General features: G+C 38.9%; 1 protein-coding gene across 1 annotated transcript in view; it reads right to left on the bottom strand.

Annotated features, from left to right (window-relative positions):
• Positions 1-17,941, bottom strand: part of si:ch211-266k8.4 (TBC1 domain family member 10B) — a 64,452-nt gene that overhangs the window by 44,048 nt on the left and 2,463 nt on the right. The window contains exons 4-10 of the mRNA XM_051382078.1: positions 17,050-17,242; positions 16,581-16,706; positions 15,247-15,370; positions 14,656-14,725; positions 12,527-12,641; positions 12,053-12,170; positions 5,687-5,799 (exon numbers count right to left, since the gene is read on the bottom strand). Coding sequence (XP_051238038.1) covers positions 5,687-5,799; positions 12,053-12,170; positions 12,527-12,641; positions 14,656-14,725; positions 15,247-15,370; positions 16,581-16,706; positions 17,050-17,242 — 859 coding nt within the window. The remainder of the gene's footprint in view (positions 1-5,686; positions 5,800-12,052; positions 12,171-12,526; positions 12,642-14,655; positions 14,726-15,246; positions 15,371-16,580; positions 16,707-17,049; positions 17,243-17,941) is intronic.

Genomic DNA, 17,941 nt, shown 5'->3' with positions numbered 1-17,941 from the left:
CATATTATCAAAGGTGACTTCCACTGTCTGATCAATAGTTCAGATCTACTGTAACAAGTCAAGGTTGGCTGAATAATTCAGTTAATCTAATATCAGAATTACATCACTGAATCACAGAGCGCTGTTGTGAATATAAAATGTAAAGATTATGCAATATATTAGGATGAGTTATAGCTCAAGTGTAGATAAGTGTACAGAAGGAAGCTCTAACAAGCCTGGCAAGGAACCGAAGCCATATAACCTCAGCTCAACTTAAAAGTACTTCTCATTTATGGACTCAGCCACCTGTGACCCGTGTGTTTGTGTTCATGACCCCTTGGAACAACCCTTAGGGTGCCAAATAGTGTTGCAAGGAGAACACCTCTTTGTTTTTGTAGGTCATCAACTCTACATTCTGACCCTTGAAACACCCTTCATCACCTCTCTTGTAATCTGTTTGTTTCTGTGTGTGGTCACTTCAGCTCTGAACCGTGGACAGTTTATTTTGACCCTTGATTTTAACCTGACCTTGCTTGTTCCAACATGGACTATCTGCTCTATTTTTAGGTCCCACTTCCCTTCCCAATTTTTATCCAAGTTGCAAGAAACATACATTTTGATCATATCTACCTCTGTTGTTAGGTTTATCTGACATAGAAATGGAAGCAAAAGCATGAAAGATGTAAGACACTAAGTAAGTATTGTGTCCCTGATCAGTGATGGGAATAATGGCGTTATAAATAACAGCATTACTAACGGCGTTACTTTTTTCAGTAACAAGTAATCTAATTGATTACTCCTCCCATCTTAATAACGTTATCGTTGCTGCCAAAACATGCGGCACGTTACTATAATTGAAGCTGTTTTTTTTCCATCAGACCAACTAGATCTCTGAGCCGAGAGGCAAAGACCTTTTTTACTGTTCTTCCTTGGTTAGTGGGCAGTGCACGAGACAAGCGCATAAATGCTGACGATTGGCTGAGGTTGAGTAAAATTTCATGGTAAGCCAATCAGAGGTAGAGTTGGGCGGGTGTTCGAAAGCATGCATAGTCGGACACACAACGAACAACACAGGCCAGTCAGTCAACGAGAGACAGGTATTGCAAGTTGTGTTGCGTCTTATTACATTTGCACTAAAAAGAGTGTATATATTGATTGAATACATTTTTGGTACATTGCTTAAAGAGCATAATTTAATTTAGATTTATTTGTTGGCTGGCTGCAGCCTCTTGAAGTGAGATTGTCAATGGCCAGAGAAAGAGATTTATTTTTATGGAGATGTATTTTTTATTTCTTATGTATTACCTATTTATATTTGGATTCCTTAGTTTTGCTATACATTGTACTTTTCAGTTAGATTGAAAGCACCTCATATTGTTACACTGTTCTACATTTTCGAGGAAGAAAATACTTGAAGTACAGTATATCTACCAATTCTCTGAAGTTTTTTGTTTTATTTGCACTACAAAGAGTGTATATATTTGTTATTTGTTTTTGGTATAGTGCTTAACAAGCAGAATTTAATTTAGCCCAGCTGTGGCCTGTTGAGGGGCAATAAATATCAAAAGTTCCAAAACATCTATTATGTTATTTCTATCGATCCACTATATAAACATAATATCTACATACATGGCATTTGATTGGAGGCTAGTCTCACTTTGTCCCACAGCAACATTAAAATAGTTTAGATTTGTGTACATTGTTTCTGTTAATAATGTATTGTATTAAATGTCCATTTCATTATAATATTCAGATTTATCATAAATAATTGAACATGCACCTGTATTTTAAGTTCCGTTAAAGAGGGGTGGAGGTGGGGTCACATTGGAGCATTTAAAAATTTACTTGAAAGTAACGCAATAGTTACTTTCTGAAGTAACTAGTTACTTTCATAATTTGTAACTGAGTAACTAATTTAGTTACTTTTTAGAAGAAGTAAAGAGAGAGGCGAGATAGCGTTGTCATTGTTTTCACAAAGTACTGAACAGATCTTGATGCAGTCCTGCCACACACACACACATACATACACACATACACACACACACACACACACACACACACACACACACACACACACACACACACACACACACATACATACACACATACACACACACACACAAACAAATATACATAAACTACTGCAGTGAGTCTGCTGGAGCCAAATAACAGATGGACAGTGAGGTCAAAAATGGTGTGAACAAGGGGATAAAAGAGATTTAGAGAACAGATGGGCATAGTTCACTGACGGCAAGAGTAAGGAAGCACACACATACAGTACATGTCAAGCAAAACATTACATACAATGAGAGAATTTCGGCTCAAATTATTTTTAACCGGATTTGACACAGACTTTAAAGAGTTATTTTTTACTCTTGTCAAAGTGTCAGCATAAAAAAAGCCCACGTTTTATCGGCAATGTATGCAGCTGTGATAAAATGTAGAAAAACAGACAATTATTTCTTTCAAATTCTCTCTCTCTCTCTCTCTCTCTCTCTCTCTCTCTCTCTCCTCATATAATATTATATTATATACCATCATGAAAATCTATGGAAGTATTAAAGCAGCGCTGGCTGCAGGAGGTTGTTTGGGGGCACTGAATAAGATGAATGCTGAGTCACTGCACTACGGCTCCAGCAGCAGGCGGACAGGAAGTAGGTAGGTATCATGGGAGCCTGCTGAGGAGAACAGGACTCTGGCATCTGCTACTACACCAGACGGAAAAAAGGAGACATGAGAGAGGGCAGGAGAGGGAACGGGAAGAATGAAAGGAGAAAAGGAGGAAACAGTTAAGGGCAGGAAAGGAGGAAAGGGTGAAAAGGGGGTGAAAGAGAAATTAATAAAAAGGGGGAATAATGTAGAAAGGAGAGGTCAGGGAGGGGGGGGTAGGGGAAAGAAAAAAGAGGTGGGGAGAGGATAACAAGGGGAATACAATAGGAAAGTAGCCCGTAGAAGGACAGAAGGACACATATACCTGCTCTCAGAGCTTCTCAGCCTGACTCAGCATAACCTGAAGTCACTTCAACACTGCCCTTTATTGCTGACTCAGCCTGCTGTTGGATGGGCCCCAGGGACCCTACTGTCACAGCTGAAACCCTCTACAACAATATCTTTCACAACACCTACTCGTGCTAGGGCAACGCACCACATGAAACCTAAAGCTAATTAACGTGATGAGGTACCTGCAATGGTTAGGTATCTCACTGAATTAGCCAAAGAGACATTCCTGAGTGGTTATTTTATCAGTCACTCCGCAATAAATCTTTTTCACAGCAGAAAATGTGACTTCACATAGTAGGAAAAGCACAGGTGTTATTAGTAACATTAATGACAGCTCTGATCTATTTAAAGAGAAATCCACAAATGTAGGATTGCATTCCTGTAACATTTTCATACTTATTGCCAGTTTTTAAAATTTAAAAATTTAAAAAAGGATAATAACTGATGCAACAGAACCTGAGATCAGATTCCACACGTTCTTCACACACAGCATGTTCATTTTAGCCATCATTCATTTTATTATTATACACTTGTGCTTTTCTACAGTCACATATTGAAATACCACCACCGGGGTGCCCGGTTAGCTCAGTCGGTAGAGCTGGCGACCCATTTACCGAGGCTGACTCCTTGCTGCAGCGGCCCAGGGTTTGAATCTGACCTGCGGCCCTTTGTTGTGTGTCATCCCCTCTCTTTACCCCCCTTACCTGTCTGTCTTCAGCTGTCACTATCAAATAAAGGCAATAGAAAGCCCAAAAAATACTTTAGAAAAAAATAAAAATACCACCACCATGTTTTTATTTGCAGAAAAATTTACTCTTGTGATAGAAAATGATACAAGATTCTATATTGCCCACCCATAATGCAAGTGTGGCATATGAATAACAAAAATGTGTTGTTTGACCAAAAAAATAAATTTGAAAATTGAAAGGACTTTGTGCCTTGTCCAAATCTCCCTACAGTGGTTCTGTCCAGGTAAAGTCAATTGTATTTTGATAGCTGAAAATGACAAGTTAGCCTCAAAGGGCTTTACAGTCTTTACAATATACGACACCCTGTATCTTTACAACCTATGAGTATCCCTAAATGCCACACAAACAGAAATGTTTTCCAGAAGCTATTACAGTGCACAGCGTTCCAATTAGCTTCTAACAACATGCCTTTGGTTTCAGAAGTCGAGGTTAATGGGAGTGTGTAACACACAGGCCCTAAGATTTGTAACAACACCATGACGGTGCTGGGTCAGTGACAGAGAGAGTGAGTGAAAGTGTGTGTGTGAGAAAGAAAATACAGGAATGCTGGATTGTGTCGGCGAGGCATCAAATGAATCAGCTCGTTTCCCCTGCTGCCTTGAGGGCTAGACAGTCTGACAGGCCAGCAAATAAGGATGACTCATCCTGACTCACACACAGCCACACATACACCCACCCACCCACACACACACACAGGTGGGCACACATACACAAACACAGGGTGATGGATTATCCCCACCGTAAAACATGCTTTGTAGCTTCCAATTGCCCTGAAAGGAAACCTCTCATGCTCTCTCAGATTCTTCTGCCCTTTTCGCAAATACTCTCACTTACACAACTCATTCTTTCATGCACACACACACGCACACACACACACACACACACACACACACACACACATATCTCTTTTCCTTGCCCCTCTTCTTTCTGCCTTCCAAAATGCATTGACAAACACAGCCCTGCAGCCACCAACCTGTGACTCATCCCTGTAGCCTTTCTGAGTCTGTCAGGATGCTCACGCAGACACAAGCATGTCTGCACACTTACAGCCATGAACACACACATGCATGCACATCAGGTTTACATTCCAATCTGTCTGTCTTTTGTAAAGACGAGACTCCAGTGCTGAGGGGTTTCCAGATCTTGTGCAGCTGATATCTGAACAACCTTCAAAAGATAAAAGCTCCTTTGATCTGACAAGTGATAGCAGGCACGGGCACATACACATACAAGCAGCCTGTTACATGAACTTTGTCACCAGCGCAGGGTGAAGTTGACCTGGCACTGATAACAGAGTGGACAAAGCTGTAGTCTTTTGGAGGTTTTCAACTGATGCCACCTATTGTTGTTGAGCCAGAATGAAATAAAACAAACTCAACATGTTTGACACTGATTAGGCACTAAGGTGCCTGCACAGAAACAGAGAACTATTTCCCACTTCTTGATTGGTGGCCTGTTTAGGCAATATCAGCATTAAAATGTTTGTTTCCCGCAAAAAGCTCACTATCATGAAATGGCAAAACAGTGTAAAAATGAAAAGCTTATATGAAAAGATGCTCACTAAAGAATAAATATCATGTAAAAGCAAGCATACTACTAGGCAGTTTAATATTTAATAAGTTATAAGGTGAGGGAAGAAGGAGGTGAACAAGGAGCAACTGTTTCCTCCTTTTGTAACAGTGTTCTCAGGAAAAAGCAGGAGAGGTGTTCCCCGAGGTCCAACCACGATGCACATTGACATTAAGACTGAAGAACAAAACTGTGTGTGTATGCGTGTAACAAGATCAGCATGTGTGCCACTGAAGGTTAAGTGTAGGCTGAATGAGTTACCAGAGTTTGAGCGACTGTGTGCCGAGTGGTCCCTAGTGCACCTTTGCATTATTAGCTTCTGCTTGAGAACAACTGCTTTGTGTGTGTGTGTGTGTGTGTGTGTGTGTGTGTGTGTGTGTGTGTGTTACCTGCTTTGGATCCGTGGTGGCTCTCATCCAACACCAGACTGTTCATACATTTAAGCTCCCAGTCTTGGACCTCAGTATTCCACAGGGCAGGGACCAACACGGTGTACTGGGCCCTGCAGTTGGAAGTGGGGTTGGAGCACAGAGACAGGGTGGGAACAAAGAGGGGAGTCATTTGAAATTAGTGCCAATTTCACAACCTAAAATAAGAGCTGAAGAACATTTGAATGCTACCTGGAACTGGATGAAGGAAAAGCATGAAGAGACAGGTATATAAATACTGGAAACAATTATTGTGATTCTTCAACATTTTTTTATTCCTGAATTGAAGAACTAAAGTTTAGTCTGTTAACTTAATGCTAACAACACATAATGGAAATTACCATTAACACGGCAATTAAAATGAGCACTGTAATAATATTATCTTAACAAACGATCCATGTTACTTCACAAGATTAACATAAAATGACCTGTGTGCTCATACTTAGAGGCATATATATACTACGCCCTGTGGAAAAGAACTAATAGCTGCTGACTTCCTATAGCTAACTGTGCTACTTTACCACTAGGTGGAGACATTACATATCAAGAGAGGGCAGCTCATACAGTGTACGCGTATATTTATATTTTCTTTAATTTTTTTGTTATTAAATTACTAGCGCAGATCATTGTCTGTGGATTTTGTCCCCCATCACTTACATTGGAATAGCATTAGGAAGGAACCTCTTAATGGCCAATCTGAACAGGAGTAATTGTTACACAAAGAAAAACTGCTTCCATGGTCACACAGCTACCGGAGTATTGTTTTAAGACACTGAAAACTTGTGAACCTATCCTTTAACCCTGTTTCTGTATTAATCAAAGTGTGGACATGCAGGTGCATATAATTCAACATTAATGTGAGGTGAGAATGATGGAGGATCAGAGAAACTGATGAGGAAGAGAAGACAGAGAGAGAAGGGAGAGAAGGTGATAAAAGAGTGACATGTAACTGAAGATAGATCACCTGGTTAAGCTCAAGTATAATCCCAGTATATAATGATAAATGGTTGTAGACAGCAATAGATAGAGCGCTTGGGAGAAAATGAAAAGAGTAATCGTGGGAGAAGAAGAATGAATGATGTGTACAGGTTTCGTGTCCCAGCAAGCAATTCACAGATGGTGATGTGCTACTGATCAAAATCCAACATACAGTAAACCATTGGTTAGCACACTGCACACTGTATTTAAATGACACTGATTTTCAATGGTTGTGATGGCTGTTAAACCTTCAATGATGGCTCGGATATGAATCCTAATGAAGAAATTATCTTTACACCGTAGTACTTAAACACATGCTAAAACTAAACTAATACAGAAACATCAGTTTAAAGAAGTTTGAACTGACTGAATTACCTAGTTTTTAGTTTTAAGTTATGTGTCAGCAACTCCATCTACCCTGTTTATGAGCCCTTAAGCACTGAATCCCTACAAGTTGTTAGGTGATCACACTCAAGGTACATCTAGGCTTTTCTCTTAATGGAAGACTAAAGGTTAAAACACACTGTCGCGGAAGGACACTAAGCAGTCCCTTATGGTAGACATTTTATATAATACGATCGATTATTGTATGAAACAAGTTGGCCTTATTTACCACAACTTTGCTACTTCTTACTTTGGTACTGTTGGGTCTCTGTAAATAATGTTATGAGGAGTACGGTTTAGACCTGCTCTATTTTAAAAGTGTCCTGAGATAACTTCTGTTATGAATTGCGCTATACAAATAAAATTGAACTGAATTAAGAAGCCTGCCAGGTTTTTGATCTGTTCCCGTTTGAGTGGTTATTTCTTTATGTGATACCACCCTCGTCAAAACAGCTTTGAATGGTGAGAGCCATGATGCTGGAAGGAAACAATGCAAATATTTTAACTAGTGCTGGACAATTAGATAAATAATTAATTAGCTGGTCAAAAGAAAATAAATCAAACTTATTTTTATAATCCATTTAGTGTTTGAATAAAGAAAAAATGATTGGCCGGGCCAATATACTGGCTATTATTAACATTTAAAGACATATATTTGTGTATATGTCAAAAAGTAAGTAACAAGAAAATCGGTGCATACATCAAGATTGTTTGTTCAATTTAAGTGTTCAAGTTTAAAAAAAATGTATATATTGTTATCAGATCTTTGTTATCACAGTCCATCAGTAACGGTATTCAAATTCAAATTCTGTTATTGGTCTAGCTATACTTAAGCTTTCTTCTCTTTTCTTCAGCATGCAGTGGTCTGTAAACCTTGCCATACCTGGATTATTTTTTAATCTGTTTGTGCACTTGATTGCACAACAGCTCTTTACCATTCTAGCAGGGTTTTCCATGTTTTTTACCATGGGATTACTTTCTGAGGCATTTTAAATCTCAATAGTACCAAAGCCAATGTTCTGTGTATGTGTACACAGCCCAGTGGAGAGCATGATATGATATACATGTGTGTCTTTGAGGGAAATTGACAGCAAATTTCTAGACTGGATGTGTCAAAGCCTTAATATGCGTGTGGTAGAGTTTAAAGATTTACATTAAAAGATGTTGTCTAATGATTGCTTAGAGAAAGACATGGACTTGAAATGCTTATGTCAATAGAATTATCAACACAAGCAAAAGGGACCCACTGTGTGATCCTCAGTCTGAATGCATTTGGGAATTTTAAAATGGCTGAAAGAGAAGGGGGAAAAAAACTATAGCAGAGACTTTATTGAAGCCAGCCTTGTCAGTGTGAAGTAAACAAATGATGTGTCAACCCCTCTAGCTGAGCGAGGGTGTCAGTGTGTCAATGAGGATAAATGAATGAATGAAAAGAGGCATCTAGAAGGAGAGGGAGCGCAGAAAAGAAAATGAGAACACAGGGGAGGAGGGACAGCCCAGGGAGGTTTAGGGGAATTGACTATTGTGAAGGAGGGGGTAAACAAAAGAGAAAGAGATAGGACTGGTGGAGGGCACTAAGACACAGTGTGTATAGGGAGTGAGTAGGAGAGGGTATAGAGGGGGAGATGGAGAGAGACAGGACTGGGTACAGGAGATATGGACACTAAAGGAGAGACAATGAAAAGTAAAGCGAGAGGAAAATAGTACAAAGTCAGTAGACGGGTGTTGGATGTTGCCAGTTGTGTGGGAACTCGTGTTATAATTTACTGTAATACAATAATTAAGTTTAATTATGGTCTGTATCTTCATTATCACCTTTAAAATCTCTAATGTGACAGGTATTTCCAAGGTTTATCATCACACTTCAAACGGCCAATAAAAAACAAGACTATCTGAAAAATAAAACAGATATTTTAGGTTTGAATTTGTATTTTACGACTAAGTTAGATGATAGCTCGGCCCCAGAGCACCAGATTAAAGACATCACCACAAACATTGTGTTCAAGCCAGATGGTAGGCAAACAAACAGTAATGACAAATTTATAGCCAGTGGAGAATTATTTTTTTTAATGATTTTTTTCTTTTACATTGACAATTCATTGTCTGTCAGAGAATAATATGCATATTTTATTGGATTACTATTATAAAACAAAGGGACGTAATGGTCAAAAAAAGAACGATGCTAATGTGGTAGCTCATTCTACTATAAATTATGTTTATGAAAAGAGAAAGGATGAGAGGCCAGAGATCTAGCAGTTGAAAAGGTATTTTATTATTATTATTATTAAACTGAGGCAACCAAATATGAAACAGGACTAAGAGTCTACAGTCATGCTAGTGGCTCTGTGAGCATGGCAACACAGCTCACAATAACAATGCTAACATGCTGATGTATGGCAGGTAATGTTTCCCATTTTCACCACTTCAGTGCGTTTGCATACTAACATTTGCTAATAAGAGCTAAACACAAAGCATAAGCTAAAGAGGATGTCAGTATGTACATAAAACATAGTTTTGCAGGTGTTTGGACAAATTGACATTCTGACCTAATGATGGCGCTAGAATAAAAGTTAGGGGATCACCAATGTGATTATAATTATTTCTGAGGGGGCCATGAATGTGTGTACAAGACTTTATGGCAATTCATCCAATAGTTGTCAAGATTCAATACCACAAATGTAACGTTAAACCTTCTAGTGGCATTGGTTCGCTACGGTACATGTACCACTGGTGGTATGCGAGCTGCCTTAAGTGGTACGCGGGGGAATCTCAGAAATATTTTTAAAAGATGAAATAAATTAATAAAAAAAATATTATACAATTAAAATACAAAATTCTAAATGAAAATATATATTAAAGCTATGAGATTTCTGGAATGTCACTTAAAAAAAAGTTTTGCAATTCCTGTAATATTTTTCTGGAATACTGCTACGTAATCACGTTGATGACAAACTAAAATGGGATGGCAAGAAAGTAAGCAGACACAAAATGAATGAATTATAAAATGCAACATGGTTGGAAATGGGAACTATTAGGAAGAGAAATGTGGATAAGGTTGTCCCACACTGCGAGCATAGCTAAATACAGATTGGGGGAGGGGGAGATTATACCATCACTGAATAAAAAGAGGGAGAGGGAAGTGAATCAGAAGTAGTAATAAGACATTACTGAAAAGCAGTGGTCAAATGATCTATACTGAGACCAAAGGTTTCAATGAGGAACAGGGGAAAGTGTTAGAAACAGACAGACAGAAACTGAATAAATCATCCGCAGAGTGTGAAGCTGATCTTTGACTGGTGACGTAGGGTGTGCTGGGAGTCATTGTTGCAACCTATGACTGAGGTGACAGCTGATTGACAGCCAAGTGTAGACAGACAGGCACATGAGATGGATGAGCCTCTCAACCAACCATTAATCAGAATGGCCTATATGGGTGCATGACAACTCCTTTTTCCACCATTCAGAGACTAAAAGAGCAGAGATCCTTAAGGAAAATTAAGAGAGGTTGAAGATCTCACCTCACTACCCTCCTTCATTTCTCTTTTTCTCTCTTTATACCCCCCTCCCCAATTAGTGTACCATCATTCTCTAGCCACTTCTTTCTGACCCTCTATTCATCTTTTTTTCTCTCTTTTACCCCATTCGCTCCCTTCCCCTTTTTCTTCAACAGTATCTTCCCAGTGTAAAGGGATCCTGCCCTGGGAGACAGTCGGACCACTTAGTGTTGACTTCTGACCAGGCTTTCATAATGATGCCAAGCAGCCAACAAGGACTTCTCAATGTGATGTGATGGCAGGCTGCCCACTGTACACCAGAGCTAGAACAAAATGGGACTGTCAGTGCTGCCCTTGATGCACGCATATACAAACACAAGAAGAGGTTCACACATGGATCAGGAAGAGCTGTATCTTTCCTTGTAGCACAGGAAACAAAGCTTACCGTTAACCCAACCCATCTGTGATGTAAAATGTTGCAAATAAAGCATTAAAAATGGTCCGTTAAACAGTTTTTTAGCTGTTCTCTATAATAATACTAAAGATTTGTCCTTCATAATCCACTTTGCAAGTCATTGGTGCGTACCTAGCACACCCTCTCCCCCGTCTAGCTCATGATAAAGTGCTTTATCACTGCCTGTGACACAGCTACGTTTATGGAAACTACTTGGCTGTGTAGCCTCCATTTATCCAGAGTCTACTGCACAGATCTTAGTCCAATGTAAACAAACTTGGGTCCAAACAATGGACCTTTTTTACAATGCGAAGCACACGAGTGTGACATTTAAGTAGTTGAAGGGAGCTTATCTATTAAAACAAATATGATAAACTGGATTTTAATAATCACTGTGCACCAGTCTGTCACTCACACTCACACTCACACACACACACACACACACACACACACACACACACACACACACACAGGCTGTGTACACAAACCCAGTGACCCTGCTGAGTTGCCATAACAACAGCTCCATGTCAACAAAACATGTCCGTCGGCATGTGACGTTTATATTCAACATAGTGAAAGACGGACAGAGGGGTCCAACTGAAAGCAGCATGGGCTGCCATTGAAGAAACTAATTTAGCATAAAGGATGTTTAATCCAAACATGTACAAAAACAACCACAGAAAAACAATGACACTCTACTTTTCCTGGAATGCTTGGTGTCAAAACATGTCCAGTCCTGATGAGCCGATTGATATTCATGAGCTGCCATGGTTTTTTATTTAGGAAAAAGTCTAAAACTGAGCTTTCAGCCTTGAGAACTGTGCTGGGCATTCTTCAGAAGGATCCATCTCTTTCAGCACAATTACGAGGGTGGTCTGGGACAATATTCATGGATGTACGACAACATATTTGATGCTATTTTGTGCTAAACAAAATGTGGATCATGGACAGCCACACAATTATGTGAGGATGAATATAAGAAGTGTCATAAGCAATGTTCAGCTTCACTTTACTTACACATCAACAGGTACTCTCAACAGCAGGGGTAACACTGCTCCCTCATCATGCAGGTCCAGCAGTCGGGGCTCCAGGAGCTCAATGATGGTCAGAGCGGTGCGGAACACAGCTGATAGGCCTGAGGAGGAACAGTGGGATTTCCAAAAATGATTGCTGTATACTTTGTTAATACAAAGTAGGTGTAAAGTAGATAAGATAGAAAAGATGAAAAACAATGAATGTGTCAAGTTATCACTTATAACATAATAATCATTCCCCTGACACTGGACCAAATCAAATTATGCCCACATTAATAAATAATAACATCAATATAAAAAGATAACTATTGTCTTGAACACTGAAGGCTATTTACTAGAAATATTTTATTGTCCCCTCCACATTAAGTGAATGTGAGTAAATGATAACTCTACATACTTTCAGTGTGTTTCATCTGCTTGCTTATACATTTGTGCATGTGTGTTTGTGTGTACTCACCATGCAGAATGATGAGATCCCAGACAGCCAGGACAGTGTCCCAGCAGGGTAGGGATGAGAAGAGAGTGAGGAACCATGGCATCACAAAGTGGACTGATAAGACTCCTACTGACTCCTGCAGGGAGGTTGGGAAAATAGGGAGGGTTGATTTGGCATAACCAAACATTGTATTCAAGACTCGCTTCTCTGCCAATTTCTGTCAGCTATGCTCCATTACTGATCTCCATCCACGATGTATGCATTGTCTTCAATGGAATTTCTTAAATAGTGTCACACACTTATTAGCAACCATTGGCTTCCCAACAATGCATTTCTCATTTTTAACAAATTCTGGTGTTTAAAGTCCACTGCTTGTAACACTGGACATATGTCTTATAGAATAAGATGCAAATATTATGTATGCATGTATTCATGTTGATGCCTGGCATTCAAAATGCATTAAGTCTCTGTTTTCTCAGGTTGGGTACAGCACAAGTAAAAAAAAAAATAATAATCTGCTTACAGCTCGCTTGCCTTAACTCTGCTGAACAGCTCTATTACTAAGGAAATGCTGACCACTGATCTCTAATAGGCTTTTTCTGTAAAGGGGTAAAACTATTGTGCCTACAATAAACCCCTGTGGTGTGTGTGTGTGTGTGTGTGTGTGTATGTATATGTGTGTGTTGGCTCCAAAAGGGCAGCTTTCCTCCCAGACCTGCTGAGTCAACGTGAAGTATAACAATCAAAGACACTTGAGCACCACCAACGGTAGCAGTGAATGCATCGGTGTGTGCAAACACACTTGGACAGAAGGTTTTAAACAGAGGAGAACTAAGTTGCAACAGCAACATGGCTGAGAAGAAGGCTCAGAAGAGGACTCACTACATTTAGGTCAGTTTCCAAAGCTGATGGACCATCTGACAAACACTTCTGATTAAGTATAGCAGTGCCTTAAGTCTACAGCCATGTTAGCGGCTCAGTGAAGCTATGCTTGGACATAGTGGTCCTCTGACCTAAATGCAGACATACACATGCTAACATGCTTACAATGATAATGTTAACACACTGATGTTTAGCAGGTACAGAGTTTACCATGGTAGCATGCTAGCATTTGGTAATTAGCATAGACACAATATACAGCTGAGGCTGATGGGAATGGCATTAGTTTTGTAGGCATTTGGTCTTAAACCACAGTACTGGACACATTTGAACTTTTATCTGATGATGGTGCTAAATCGAAAAAAAGAAATGAGTATCTGCACCTTACTTCATCCAATAGTTGTTCAGACAAAACCACAAGTGTCAACCTCATGACACTAGAGGAAAAGTCAGGGACTCACCACAGTCAGTAGAATGAATCCTATGTCAACCATGAATACCTATAATAATAATAATAATAATAATAATAATAATAATAATAATAATACTGTATCTTCCAGTTTCAATGTGTAATGGCAATATAACACAGCTTATCTCTTATCTTATCAGCTCTATCTACAGAGTGGTCTTCTACATTTAGACTAATTATAGTTTTTCACATTTGCAATCTTTCGTAAATAAACAAGTCCTCAATTTTGGCTTATGCCATATTTCTTCTGCCCATGGTTGTATGCATTTAGCTCTGTAATAGTAATTTGAACTCCTCCACTTCTACATTTTCCTATGGGAAAAAAATCTGATAAAGTGATAACATCTTTTTGAATAATATGTCATTCAATTTCGGTCCACCTGTAGCTGCAAAAAGTGTGTTGTATGTCTGCTGTGAGGTTCACTAAATGAAAATAGTTTTAGAACAGTTGGGAAGGAGAAAGAACAGTAATACTGCAGAACATGACAAGCCTAGAGCCTAATGCATGAATGACAGAAGAGGCCCCGTTGCTGATGGATTCATTATAGGGGCCTCTACCTACACACACAATCTTTCTTGTCTTTCTGATTTTTAGAAGCGTTTTCCCTTTGAGCATCTCCAGAAATTCCATACTTTCCTACCATTTTTAATGTCCGCTCATGATCAGTCCCATGTTGAAATTCATGCCTGCATGTTACTTAGTCAGCGTGTCATTTTACAGAGAATTTAAGTGTATCATCAGGTTTCTCCTTTAATGTACAAACCCACTGAGTGAAGATCTGACTGGAAATGAAGTACTCACCATGTGTTGAGAGAGCTGTGGCTTCCTGTGTTTCAGGAACTGGTCAAACACCTTCACCTGATGCTGGACTCTGATTAGATCAAAAATAACAGCATTGCTTAGTTTAGCGTAGCTGTGCCAGATTACCAATTCCAGGAAAACAGATAGAGAATTTGGGAATTACACAGAAAGTTTGTTTCAGTGACCAATTTGAGTTGAACCAATTTTTAGATGCAACTGTAGAAAGTCAGTATTTCTGGATTTTTAACATGAATATACGGTATATACAAATTATAAGAGTTTTCTGATCCCCATGCAAAAGTTATGTTGCCACATGTCGTGTTGCTCCAAATTAGGATATGTCTGCAGTTTACATTACAAAACACCATAAAAGATTAAATAACAAAACTTATCTTGCCCTGATTTCCCTTAATTTTGTACAAATCACTGAATGTTTAATGGACTCTATTTAAAAGTATATTATATCCAGTACTTTGTGGTACTTCTAAAAATGTCTGTACAATCAGTTTAGAATATTTACAGTACATTTTATTTATATTTATAATTCAAATGTATGTTTTCATTTATTATATACTTTAAGCTAATTCTTACTTGTTGAGGCTGAGGTCAAACAGTTCGGTCAGATATTTGGGTTTACCCAACAAGGCAGTCAAAGCCCAAAACGCCTCCTCCTCTCCTAACTGCATCAGCAGCACCGCAGCTATGTAGGACATCCCTGTGACACACACACACACACACACACACACACACACACACACACACACAAAATACAGAAATACAGAAATACAGAGAAATACATAAATACTGCATTTCCTAAAGTATGGGGTATGGATGTTTGATACACTACAGTAAAAACATTTAAGATACAGGACTGAACATGTTTTAGCAAACGTCTGAGAAATACACAATAGTTTAGTGGAGCAGCAGCAGGGTACACAACTAAGCAGGATGGAAGAGCATAACCTCAATATGATTTGTATAGCAACCTATGCATATCTGTCCTCATCTTAACTAATGCATGTTTCCTGAAAAATACAACATATTTCCCATGGAAGCAGCGTACAGAGAAGGACACACTGTAATGCAGAGAAGTATCACTGGGAAGTGGAAACTTTAAACCATAGATGGGATATCAGTCATGAAGAGAAGGAAGTTTCATTTGACATTTCCACCTACTGGTGCGCCAAACTGTCACAATTAATGACACACTATGTTCCAAAAAACAAAGCAAAAAATGCAAAAAAAACCTAAATACATAATGTAATCTCTTAGCAAATATATCTGGTATCCAGTGAATGACTTTCATCCAGATTCTTTATCCTCTAAAATCAAACTTCCTACATGAATAGGACAACTGTTTACAATAAACAGCTCAGAGTATGTTTCTGTTTCTTAACCTAATATTTTAAGAGGAAAATGGGGATTTTTTAACAGTAGTTATAAATGCTTGTGCTGATAACATTTTCACAATCTGATTTCCACTTAGTTTTTTCATCCAAATTCCAGCTTTATTAATATAAATCTGATTTAAAAAATCTAAATCATCATAAATAAATTAATAATGTTAAAACAATTTCACTGACATTTCCTGAGCAGAAAAGAGCATGACGCAGTAACTTCTTATATTAATAGTCCTCTGCTTCCATCAAGTGGTCACATTATGTATTGCATTATGTACTATCTGCACCAAGTTACTGAAACAGTGTGTGAAATTACACATGATGATGTGGGAACACAATGTTAAGATCAAAAGATAATAAATGTCCTCCCCCTGTGGATTTAAAACAGCGCCAGCAACCTGATGATAATCACTACAGTATTTTTTGCTGGGAAGCAAAGAAAGACAAAAAAGCACTTCATACCGTTTTAAAAGTATTCCTACAGTCCCACAGGTGTTATATAAATGAGTACAATCAGTCCATTACCTTGACTGTATCCAACCTGCGGGCTGTACTTGGCATAGGCGATGAGGACCCTGAAGAGTTTCGCCTGACCCTCGATGGCTTCTGGGCTTTCCCCCATCAGAGAGCGGTGGGTCGGGAAGGAACGCTCTATGGAACAGGTCAAATTAATTATACCTGGTGTTCCGAGTGTCTTTTTATTTACATCAATTTCTAAAGCTGTTCTCTGGTAATAACAAAACTTCAACCCTAACCCTAAACATGGTGCAGTAACAGAAGAGAGGTACATTCATTGTGCAATGCTCTACAAGAAGCAATACTAAAAGTATAATTAAACACGTTTTTACAACATTCTGAGGACTAAATAATCTGTTTTAAATTCAGTCCTCAACATGAGTCAAAATATGTTTAAAATATGCAGCCATGTTCTCAACTGAAAACATTCAACATGCACACACTAAGCCTAGAGCTTAATTCCATTGTTCGAGCTTACGTAGGTCCAGGGCAATCTGTCGGAAGAGTGTGATGTCATCTACAGAGTATCTGGGCTCGGGGCAGCTGGAGGACTGCTGATGGTTCAAATCCAGGTCGTTTTGGGTGTCACTCAGTGTGGCAATTGCCGACAGGATGCCGTACTCACTGACTCCCAAGTCCACCAGGGGTCCTCGCACCTCTGACAAGCACTTCTGTTGGAGAAAGCCCGACACATTCCATTGCTGGAAATCAATCAATAACACTTCTGCTATGAATGAATGACAGAGTAAGAGGCAGGGTTCATCACTCATAGGCTGCTTTGGTTAGGCAACGACTAAATATACAGCCAACCTGGATTAGTTCAACTACAATGAAATCACAGTTACGGGTAGCGGTGGGGCAAATGGAGCTTTCTGAAGCGCTGAGCCAAAATGGCGACATCTCCTTGCCAATTCCTGGTGTTGCATTTACAGGAAGGCTCAAGGCAAGACAAGTACTAGTGGTGTCACTGTTGTCTTTGATATTGTTCAATAAAAGTTATATTATATCAAGTGAAACAGAGTTTACAGCTCTGCTTTTAAACTTCTCTGAGACAAGAGGCCTCCTTTGAGGTGGTCATGTACTTTTCAGCACGTTAAAATGAGGCACTGAAGCATCGTACCATTGTACTTCTGCTTTGAAAGGTCAATCCTGTGTGGACTGTCTTATTAACTTCTATTACACGCTTATCAGTTTAACTAACTATCATTTCCAATTTACTAAATATGCACATTTATCTATCTATTAATCAATGAATCATTTTGTCTATAAAATGAAAATGGCCATTACAATACTGACATATTTGTGTTTGTATCATCTGTCCAGTGACTAAGTGATTCATTGTCTAATTTTATATTGCATTGCATTATTGG

This window comes from Dicentrarchus labrax, unplaced genomic scaffold (assembly GCF_905237075.1).
Source record: "Dicentrarchus labrax unplaced genomic scaffold, dlabrax2021, whole genome shotgun sequence".
NCBI classification, from domain to species: Eukaryota; Metazoa; Chordata; class Actinopteri; family Moronidae; genus Dicentrarchus; species Dicentrarchus labrax.
Note: the sequence above shows the minus strand (reverse complement) of the source record. Positions and strands in the feature narration are given on the sequence as shown.